The sequence below is a fragment of the Nicotiana tomentosiformis genome, chromosome 3 (genome assembly GCF_000390325.3).
Source record: "Nicotiana tomentosiformis chromosome 3, ASM39032v3, whole genome shotgun sequence".
Lineage (NCBI taxonomy): Eukaryota > Viridiplantae > Streptophyta > Magnoliopsida > Solanales > Solanaceae > Nicotiana > Nicotiana tomentosiformis.
The window spans coordinates 49,032,729-49,044,665 of NC_090814.1; the positions used below are offsets into that span (position 1 = coordinate 49,032,729).

Below are 11,937 nucleotides of genomic sequence, written 5' to 3' on the forward strand. Positions count from 1 at the left end.
CCTTATGTTTCCAGCAAAAATATTTAAGGCTTAATGCATAACTGTGACTGTTATAAATTATTACTATAATGAATTTATATTGATTGTATATTCGAATGCCAAATTTATAAGGTACTGTAAAATCGCCTACATATTTGATAATTTTGCTTTCAATGAAATACATCATGTGATGGTAAAAATATTATTACTAAATTACCTTAATAATTATCTATCATAGTATGTAAAAGGTCAGAACATATATATACGTTGGAATAGTATATTTGTCCTATAAGAGATGTACCAAATAAAGACATACCTTTCCAGTTCTTTATTTCAGTGGATACAATTGAAAAAATATATTTTAACTAAATACTGCACATAAAGTTAATGCAAAGATATGAAAATATGAATGGGTTTAGATGGATGTAAAACTTATCTTTGTATATCATCCAAGATATTTTTCATTGTACTTGATCTCATTGTCTGCTTATAATTTACATAGTCTTGACGTAGAAGATCATGAAATGAGCAATTCGTGCTGATAACGTGTTATAAAATAAAAACAATTTAGTAAAACATGAACAAGACATGTTGTTATGAAATAAAAGCAATTTAGTAAAACATGAACAAGAAATAGAGATAGAGAGAAGGAAGAGATTTTCTTCTTCAATTGTGTGTATTTTCTTATCTATTACAAGGCCTTTATATAGGCATGAAAAGTGAAGAAAAATATGTCATTGAATATGTCATTAAGCATAGAAATATGTCATTGAATATGTCATTAAACATCTGAGAAGATCATGAAGAAAGAGTAGACATCCACCATAATTTGATTTTTCTTATAACACATAAGAAATATTCCTTATGTTCTGGGTTCTTTGATGAGCTTTTACTACAAGTATACTAGACCTTCTTATCTTTTCTGTATTATGGCTGCTACTAATGCGAGAAGAGTTTGTTTCTTGGACTCTCTCCATCAGTCCTTTAAATCACAGTGAAAGAAAGAAGAAGAGGCTCCCAAATTGGCTTGCTCATATCTTATGCCTAGAATTAATTGAAGTTGGTCTACCTTTTTGCTATACATATATGCCACGTATTGAGGGATAAAGCGATTCTTTAATGGCTTCATACCACATTTAAACTCTAGAGTTCATCTAAAGTTCTTTCGTAAATGATATTTGCTCCCTATCCCGTTTTCTCATTTTTGTGCTACAATGTAGTTCTCTCTGTTAATGGCTTTCATCTACTAACAGTGAAGCCATTGTTCCTAGAAGTTGAAATAGGTAACTCTATTTTATTAGATCACGGCATTATATGCAGTTATCCTCTTGCCCAACAAGAAAAAATGAAGCAAAAAAAAAAAAAAAAAACTACTGAAAAATACAGTTAATATATCAGAATGTTACCTGATGGTTCTACTTTTTCCATTCTGATAATTTGTATTACATACATGTGCTAAGACATTTTTTACTTCTGTATTTTTCAGATTAGCTTGTTGTCTCTGCCATAAGACAAAAACATTCTGCTTCCTAAGAACACAACTATCAGGAAGCTGGTGTAATTGCAGCAACAAAAAGTACATCCACATTGTATATTTTTGATTAGTTTCATTTCAATTTGACTGTGATGTAGCTTAAAAGGTAATCAATTTGTATTATTAGTTTTGAAACATTTTGAATCAAATTGTATAGATTTCTTCCAGCTTTGTTTCATGACATGTAAACAAAAAAAAAATTATGTTTAATAAAAAAATTATAAGGTTCTTGCTACCTCCCACTAGTTGTAATATAAAGCAAAGGACCGCTCCCTTTTCCATAGGGGATTCACCTTAGTTGCTACATGCACTCCATTGTGAGATGTCATTTTTCAGGAAAAAAGTTTTCTTTGTAATCAAACACGACCTCTGTCACACCTAGACACATCCTAAGATTCATCACCAGACGTAGAGGCCATTCATAGACGCATTGCTTCATTTGCATTTCTCATGGAACATTGACAAACAAAATGAAGACAGGCTCGTTCAATGCCAACACTTGTGATCCTGCATGCAATCCATTTCGACTGTCAACAATCAGTATTACAAACAAATAGTAGTCAATGTCCGTATGAGCCTTCTTTCCAATTTCCACTTCCCTAAGGAAGAAAGATACAACTAAAATGAAGTAACCTTCAAAAGATTGAGGCGTCTAATATCTCACTTTGCTGAAAATACAATAAACCTTTGATATGCATTCAAGAATATAATTCGGGAAATAGTATATATTAAAACAAAGGCATCATTGAACTGTTGGACAAAGCTGTCAGTGGTCTCCAATTGCCAATCTAACTACTACCATAACAATCTTGCAGTTGTCCCCTATAGGACCACAAAACAACAAGAACTCAACCCCGTTTTCGCACTGAAAAATATCATAAATCCAAATTTGTTGATGAGTAATATACAACTGCAGGAAAATATAGGTATCACAAGTTTGAGAAGCTAGTCCCAAGCACTAGTTACTCCAGGACCATATCCCCCGCTATAATTGCCATAACCACCACTGCTGTTACCTCCATCATAGTAACTCACACCACCTCCACCACTTCTATTGTAAGAGGTATCCCTCCTGAAGTCACGCCCACCAAAACGGCCTCCGCCAGACCGCCTGTTTCTACCTCCTCCGTATGAACGGCTAGCATAACGAGTCAGCCATTCAGGTACCTCCTGATTAGCTTCTTGCATCAGGTCAGCTAGCGGTTTGGCCATTGAAAGATTACCTTCATTAAAGAAAGCAGTTGCTAATCCTGACTTGCCTGCACGACCTGTCCTGCCTATTCGGTGCACGTAATCATCAATGTCATTAGGAAGGTCAAAATTGATAACATGAGAAACATGAGGGATATCAAGGCCTCGGGCAGCCACATCTGTCGCAACTAAAATTGGAGTATCCCCTCTCTTGAATGTTCTTAACGCTTGCTCCCTTTCCTGTAAAATAAACCCACAGGTAATGTTGACTATGAAGCTGCAAAATAGTGTATGTAAGTAACAGTTGGTGCAACACAAAAACCAAACTGAATTAGAAGTATCAGGTACATGTGTCACGTGCACGAATGCCCCTTTTCCTCAACATATTATACAAATCACTATGCTTCTACAGCTAAAGGTACACATGCTTCATGCACACATTTCGATGCTTTTTATACTCACATGCATACATGCATCTGTAAAAGCAGACGAGAATATTGGATCACCTCATCTTTATTATTATGTTAAACAGACAGTATTGAAATTCAAGCACTGATAGCAAGATATGGCACCATTTAATCACATAGTAGTGGAAGCGCCAAAAGGTCATATTAGAAGATCGAAGATGAAATTGTTTTGATCTACCTAACAATACCTAGATCTCGCCTACCTGTTGAGTCCTATCACCATGAATGGCAGTTGCAGGAAACCCATTAATACACAGCCAATGCTCCAATGCATCAGCACCCTTCTTTGTTTCGACAAATACCAAAGTTAGAGCTTGCTGCAGAAAACAATGACACAGTCAAATTGCCAGTTAATTTAGCTTAAAGACTCCACTTTGTGTTCCACTATCTATAAATTTTACAATACAACAGAATCTATGTTCAACGGAGCAGCAGCAAATAGAGAGGATGCAATCATGTCAGTGGAAGACACTTAAGCATTTAAAGAGAGAACAGCAATTGCAAAACCGGTAAAATTAAATTCATGCAGAATGAAAATCTATGAAGACTCCAATCTAGGAAATTCAGCATTCACATCTATAGTATGTAAACCAACAAAACCAATCATGGATAGAATGAGCAGCCAATAGTTACCAGGTAGAGAACTTTATTAACAAAAAAAAAAGTGACCAGGCATAGAAGTTTTATGCTAGTGCCTGTACACACAGGAAAAGTAGAACGCCAACATTCTCAATTCTCTGCTATGTTCCTAGGATTAGAAGTCCTGATTTCTTCCCTATTCAGTCAGCTGCTTGAAGTGCCTCAACTATGATCAAAGTAGATGAAAATAACTGTTAAAGCAAGAGAGAGCTAGTGTAACATGCTACCTTGCCATGAACCCCATTAGCCATCTGTGCATGAAGTAGGTCCATAAGATGGCTTCTCTTATCACCATCATGAACAAATTCAACTCGCTGAAGAATCAAATCGGTACTAGAACCAACCCGTCCAACTGCCAAAAATATGTAGTTTGCAAGAAAATCAGATGCCAGTCTCTGCATTCCACACAAAAAAGGGGAGGGTTAAAGTCATATAAAACAAGACTATGACTGCTCGGAAGATTTTACTCACTGCCAACTCAACATTTTGCAAGGCAGATTTCTGCAATTGCAAAAAGAAAGGTGGCATAGTGTACCAAGCAATAAGAAGAAAAATTGGTATATTAGAATTCAGCAAGCAAGGAATTGGATGGGGGAGCGGGTTGGAGAAAGAAAAAGAAAACGTTGGAAAATTTAGTAAAAGTACAAAGAAGCCCAAACCATGCTTTAAGATGATATGTGCGTAATTCCAAAAGAAAATGTAAGTAGCAAACACTACAGTAACAAATGATAACGTTGATGATTGAAAACAGCCCTAGTGACTACAAGAAAAACCTGAATCTCCTTTGGGAATGTGGCACTGAACAGCATAGTCTGCCTTTCACCAGGTCGAGGCATATCCATTTGCTCCACTATCCTTCTGATTTGAGGTTCGAATCCCATGTCCAGCATACGATCTGCCTCATCAAGAGCTAAATATCTAATCATCTGTAATGAAACTTTTGCTCTCTCAAGTAAATCAACCAGTCTTCCAGGAGTTGCCACAAGAATATCAACTCCTCTCTCAAGCTCTCGGAGCTACAGATATGTAACAAGCAATTATAGCATAAAATACAACTTTATTTTAATCTTGAAGAAAGTACTATTTTATTGACATTGTAGGAGAAACAACATATACAAGAAGTGTACCAAAAAGTAGAGAATTTACACAACTTCATCAAAAAGTAGAGAATTTACGCGAAACACCACTTTATATTCGAAGGTTCAGGCTTTGAGAGCTAATCTGACAATGAAATCACCATAGTCAGACAACTGAATATTTCTCAACACTTCTACCGACGTTCTGAAACCTCTTTGTGGATTTCAAATCACCATAGTCAGACAACTGAAATTTCTCAGCATTTCTACCAACGTTCTGAGACCTCTTTCCGGGGTGGGCTTTAAATCACCATAGTCAAACAACTGAATATTTCGTAATACTTCTACTGACATTCTAGGACCACTTTCCAGGGTGGGTTTCACTTCGCCGGCATACCAAATAAAAGTAATATCACTAGATTTGATTGTTTCAAGTCTCCAAAACTATTTTTCAGTGTATGACTTTTAAGTCCAACTAAAAAACATTGCACATTGTAATATTTGAAAGCAGAGCTTCAGTTGAAACTGGACAAGGTAGAGCATCAGATGGTGGTAGAAGACCATACTTTTCAGTGTATGACTTTCAAGTCCAACTAAAAAACATTGCACATTGTAATATTTGAAAGCAGAGTTTCAGTTGAAACTGGACAAGGTAGAGCATCAGAGGGTGGTGGTAGAACACACTATACCATTTACCTTCAAACAAGTAACAACAAAGGGGGCATGTCTGCAAATAGCAGGATAACAAGCGCAACAAAAGAAAATTTGCAAATTGACCACAACATATGAATCAGCGTCATGCCCATATGTACCAGAAGATAAAGATCTCTCCCTCTCTTTTTTTGAAACAGTAAATAAGAAGCAGAAGATAAAAATCTCAACTTCCAAATGCATTTGCACTAGATTTCAGGATCTAACCAAAAAGAATATGAAAGGGAAGTTCATATCCAAAGCTACCATTTTACCCCAGTCAATGCATCTCAAAGGATCTCAAAGGGAAGTTCATATCCAAAGCTACCATTTTACCCCAATCAATGCATCTCAAAGGATCTCACTTGTCCTGGACAATAACACAGATCTTCATGGGACTGTCAAGAGTCTTCACAACTCTTTCTAGGATTCTTTATCAAGGGACACGTAGTGACCTTTCCCATTGATAGAACAGAGGGTTCCTCCTTAAACAAAGACAAATCCTTAACGTAGATTACACCTGCTTTTGTGGAACAAGTTCCCCCTATTTCACCATCACATGCATATCAGGTCTAGAATGATGTGCTAAATAGCATAAAACAAACTCTACTAATTAAATTTTTCTCTAGACTGATGCCTATAGAGCTTCTTGGTTAAATTCTGATCAAATAAATTTTGTTTTTACAACTTTTTATACAAGGAAGGCATCCCAAAGGTACCAATATCTAAACAATTTTTCCACATTAACCTAAACTAATAAAATGTCCCTGAATGCACAGTTGATGAGTTGCATCTCGCAAAGCCACATCTTGCATGACTAGTGCCATCTCGCAAAGCCACATCTTGCACTAGTGCTCTCCACATCTTAGGACTCAAAAACAACTTGTATTTAACCATTTTCAGAAGTGACTGAGATGTGCTTTCTCTTCCCATACTTCCTGATTACTTCCAGGAAGAAAAGAGGAGGAGAGAGAAGGGCAATACTTGCTCAAACAGCTGAAAACATGAAAGAATATAATGACACCCAATTGACAACAAGCCAAAACCATTAGCTCTTATCACAACAAAATTTTGACAAAATTTAGACACTTGCTTGGCAAAGGAAGGTCATGTCCAAAGAGAATGTATGGAGATGGAAAGTAAAAGAAGGAGATATTCAAAGTTGTGCAAACTATCGTGGCATTAAACTCAAGGAGTCATACGATGAAACTCCGGGAAAGAGTAATAGTGCGTAGATTTAGGAACACGACAAGAGTGCTAAGAAGATTGATGGAAATTTATTGCGAAAGGAAGAAAGATCTACACATGGTATTCATTGACCTAGAGAAGCATATGATTGAGTACCACAGAAAGTTCTTTGATGGGTGAAGGAGAAGAAAGAAATTCATATTAAATATATAAATGTCATATATGAAGGAGTTGTCACTAGCGTCAAAATAGTAGTAGGAGATACAAAGGTGTTTCCCAGAACAGTGGGTTTACACCGTTTCCCATAACAATGGATTTACACCAAGGATCTGCATTGAGCCCCTACTTATTTACCCTAGTTATGGATGAGCTAACCCACAAAATACAAGATGAGATCCCATGGGGCATGCTATTTACTGATTGTAATAAGTGACGAAACTAGCGAGGGTGTCCACCGAAAGCTTGAGCTATGGAGAAACACCTTAGAGAGTAAGGGTTTTAAGCTAAGTAGATGTAAGACTGAGTACATGCATTGCAAGTTTAGTCAGCATGAAAAGAGAGTTGAGGTGAGACTAGATAGAACTGTAGTGCCAAGAAACTTTAGATATCTAGGCTCGTTATTTCAAGAGAAAGGATTAAATAGATGAATGCTACTCATAGGATTAAAATCAGATGGTTGAAATGGAGACGTGCTACCGGGGTGTTATGTAATAGAAAGATGCCTACCAAGGTGAAACGTAAGTTCTATAGAACAACTATTGGACCGACTAACTTATATGGTAGTGAATGTTGGGCTGCTAAAGTTCAAACATATCTACAAGATGAGTGTTGTAGAAATACGAATGCTAAGACGTATGTGCGGTAATACAATATTAGATAAGTTTAAAAATGATCACATTTTTCAGAAGGTGCAAGTAGCACATATTAAGGATAAAATGAGAGGTCACTTGAGATGGTTTGGTCAAGTCCTGTGTCGACCTACAGATGCACTGGTCCACAGGTGTAAAACAATAGCAGGGGAAGGTGTGAAAATGGGATGGGATAGACGGTGTGAAAATGGGATGGGATAGACGTAAAATCATATGGAAGGAAGTTGTCTCGAAAGACCTACAAATCCTAGAAATCAGTGTTGACTTAGCTAAAGACCACAATGGAAAAGAAAAATCCATATAGGTGACACCTACTAGTTGAGAATAGGTTTTAGACTTGACAGAGAACTTATATTATCATTATCATTATTATTATTACTATTATTTATATATATTTATCTTTTTTTACTTTTAGTTTTATTTTATTTTGGTAATAATGATGATGAGTTGAGCTAAATGAAAGGGATGAGGATTCATATCGCCGACCCCAACTTGCTAGGATTGAGGTGTAGTTGTTATTTGTGTGTGTGTCAAGGAAATAATCATTATGCTAGTAACAGAAAAATCTATCTGGATAAACCCATATGACATTTTCAAACTCTAGCATCTAATATAGTGGTACTTTCCTGCTGGAATAAATCACAAATTAAATTCATAAAAGAAAAAGAAAAAAGCATCAGTCTCCCTTAAGTATCTACAACCTCTATGCATCATTGAATGTCTGCTTTAAAAACTTACAGGAAAACAAGAAACCATGCTCCTTTATCCAAAATCCTGTTTTAATTGTCTAGAAACAGAGTGCCACTATCCAAACTAGACGATGAGAAATTTTTTATTGTTCGACCTTGAGCTTATCATCATTGAAACATACACCTTCATTAGATTGAACATTGACTGGTGTACAAATAACAGTGTTCTAATTATACAAAAATGCAACTATTTCAAAAAAGAGTTCGCTTGCCCCTCTGTTTAAGCACCACTTAGTGATACTTTTTAACTGCCATCAAACAAAAATTCACAAGTAACCAGACAATCAAAATGACCTGCAAGATATAACTCATTATTCTTAAATTTAGAACAGTTTAACATGCACCAAAACAGAGAATATGTGTAAAAAATGATATAATTAGGAATGGGTTCTCATCTAAATAATTGACAGCAACAAGAAGGATTACATATATTCAACTTTCCCTCCTGAACACATAGAGGAAATGTTAAATTCACCAAAAATGAAGCAAGCATGAAAGAGGTTGCATATTGTAAAGTTAAAAGATTTTCTGTTTAATCGTAGATGTATCTCATGCTCCACCTGGGCATTTCATTAGAGAATTATTTTTTTTTACATATAACGGTGGTGTCCGGACAAACTTGCACGCACCTCGACTATTCCACCGGGTACCTGCTACCTCCAACCATCTCTTCCCACTTCATTGACCACTAGGCCACATCCTTAGGTGCATTTTGTTAGAGACATGAATTAGACTTGTTTTAACTGAATGGTGCACTAAGGTGGTGCTTCAAAAACGAAATGTGCACAAAAAAGACAAGGCTCATGAAACTGGAAGTGAAGAGAGAGAAGTGAAGCGCACGCTTCTTTGACGTGAAGTGCACAATTCATGGAAGGTTAAAAATACCAAACGCATATGAATCTAGTATTAAAATTAATCAAATTTCAACTAAAATAACTAATTTTAGCATTCACTACACAATAATGTTGATATTAATCCACCTCCTCAAAGATAAGATTTGAAGAATAGACATCTTCTCATTGGGATCACTTTGTGAAACACACACTTCTCTTCGCCCATGAAGCAATAACCCATAATAACACTGCACTAAGGAGTCAACTGTCATGCTATTTATGTTTATGGGAGCAAAATGCTTCTAGATTCAATTTATATGCATCTTTCCATGGACATTCAAGAATGCATGGTGTCTAGGTCAAATAAGAATCACAGTTACTAAAAGAAGAAAAAACCAGAAAATGACCTTACAGGAATCATCTACTTAACAAAAAGATACCTATTCATCCAACATCACATGCAAAGTACCCAAGTACATCACCTGGACATGTATTTGTTTTCCTTCACTAATACGGAGAAGGGAAAGAGGGTAAAAAGGTACCTGTTGATTAATTGGGGCTCCACCGTAGGCCACTACCACTCTAACACCGGTCTGATATGAGAATTTTTTAGCTTCCTCATGTATCTACATGTAAAATGCAGCATACAATTGGAATTAACAAACCTAAAGGATTTCAAGGAAAAAAGGGATAAAAGGATCAAGAAAGTATTTCAGAAAACTGATCTAGTACCATACCTACCTGCATTGAGAGCTCTCTTGTTGGTGAGAGAATAAGAGCAAGGGGAAACACTGTCCGCACCCCACGAGGCCGTTGCGAAAAATCCCCCCTCATGATTCCACTAATAATAGGGAAACAAAATGCAGCTGTCTTGCCGGATCCAGTCTGGGCACAGGCCATGAGATCTCGCCCTGCTAAGGAGATGGGAATTGCATAACGCTGGACAGGAGTCGGCTTAACATATTTGCACCTCCTAATATTCAAGTTAACGGCCTCCCCTAAATCTATATCTGCAAATGTGTTAACAGGAGGTGGCACATTTTCTCCACTTGTTTCCACTGGAATATCCTCATAAGCATCAAAATTGATACCAGTATTCTCCTGATCAAATGATTGCTCCAAGTCCACATCTGCATCATTACCAAAAGGATTCACTTCCCGTTCTCTACCCCAACCACCCCCTCTGCCACCCCAACCACCTCCGCTCCGGCCGCCACCACTATAACCTTGGCGTCCGTAATCTGGCCTAGAACCACCCCATCGAGACCCACTAGTTGGTCCATTGAACCCTGAACGGTCATTACCAGATAGTGGGCCACCCGGTGATGGAGCTGGAGGCTCCGCTCCCATTGGTTTGTTACGAAGATGTGGTGGGACATAAGATGATCTCCTTGTAGAAGCAGAAGCTCCACTCCCACCACTAGGCCCAACATTATCAGTAGCTGTATTCTCAACAGAATCTGCCCACGAGTTCCTCATTATCAAAATTTTCTTGTTGTCTCCTAATGCACACAGCTCAAAATCCTAATCTGCGAACCTAAAGCTGACCCTGACACTGATAACCAGAAAATTTCAGAAAATTTATTCTCAATAACAATCTGCTTAGAATCAAACAGCAGTCCAAAATCTGACCAAAAGAAACACTTAAAACTATGATTAACACTACAAAACCAAACACAATCCAAAATGAATAGCTCTAAAGGCGGATCTAGGATTTGAACTTTATGGGTTTGCGATGCCAGTGATTCCACCAACCATTTGAGTTACTCGGTTTGAATTAAATACTTGTGCATATTTAGTAGATATTTCAGCACATATATAGAGTATGAGCCAAAGCTACTGTTTCGGCTGAACCCGTAGTTTATATGTTACATCAGCTATTTGACATGGCATCATCTAGCAAAAGAAACTCAAAAATTCGACATACCCATATGCGGCAGAATCAGATTAAGCTAACACGTGAACACAAAAAAAAAATCTGAAATCATGAATGCATCAGCAAAAGCAATGCATTAATAGAACAAAAACAGAATGAAAATACCTAAAACATAAACAGAATGAACAAAATGCAACGCCTGAAAAATAAAGGAATGAGATCAAATCAAGCATTAACACATACATAAAAAACAAAACAAACACAGAGAGCCACATATATATGGAGAAAGAGAAGAAAAAAGCAAACCTTGTAGAGAGAGAGAGAGAGAAAGGGTTGAATGAATGGAGAAAATAGAGAAAAACCCTAGATAGGGCTGACGAAGAAAAAGGAAGAATAAGAATTTTCGGACACAGAAGCAAAACAATCGGAGAGATGCTTTTTTTGTGAGATTGGATTTCAGATTGACGGCTTATAATAACCTTAAGAAGACCCCTTTTGTCCTTGTAAGATTCAGATTATTTTGCATGTGCTAATATAGTCTCTATGTATAGTGTCTACAAAGTCTAACCCGTTTCAAATTTTTCAAGTTGTGGTTTTTCTTTAAAGGTAAGATGTTTATATCGTGGGGTTCTTTAATTTTTCGAACCCTAGTAAATACAGAATAATTGGTTCATTAGACTGTTCTTTTTTCTTATACTATATTTACGTCGATATTTGAAAGAATATTTACCTCAAGCAAATTCAGGTTATTAAAGAGGGATTGAAAAATAATATTAGTAAACAAAGAAACTTTTATTTTTAATAATTACTCAAGATATGTTGCAATTCTGTTTTACGAGAGAATAA

At 36.6% G+C, this 11,937-nt stretch overlaps 1 protein-coding gene across 2 annotated transcripts; it reads right to left on the bottom strand.

The window, feature by feature from the left end:
- Positions 1 to 2,223: 2,223 nt before the first annotated feature.
- On the bottom strand, positions 2,224 to 11,615 carry LOC104118169 (DEAD-box ATP-dependent RNA helicase 37-like). 2 transcript variants are annotated; one of them, XM_009629362.4, is made up of 7 exons: positions 11,398 to 11,615; positions 9,957 to 10,770; positions 9,758 to 9,841; positions 4,584 to 4,826; positions 4,038 to 4,205; positions 3,375 to 3,488; positions 2,224 to 2,944 (listed from the first exon to the last, which is right to left on the bottom strand). In XM_009629362.4, the coding sequence occupies exons 2-7, from the start codon at positions 10,692 to 10,694 to the stop codon at positions 2,459 to 2,461; spliced, it is 1,833 nt and encodes a 610-aa protein (XP_009627657.1). In that variant the 5' UTR covers positions 10,695 to 10,770; positions 11,398 to 11,615; the 3' UTR covers positions 2,224 to 2,458. The 2 variants fall into 2 exon arrangements, with proteins under 2 accessions (XP_009627657.1, XP_018633781.1); XM_018778265.3 differs by having other exon boundaries at positions 9,957 to 10,842.
- Between the last annotated feature and the right edge of the window lie 322 nt (positions 11,616 to 11,937).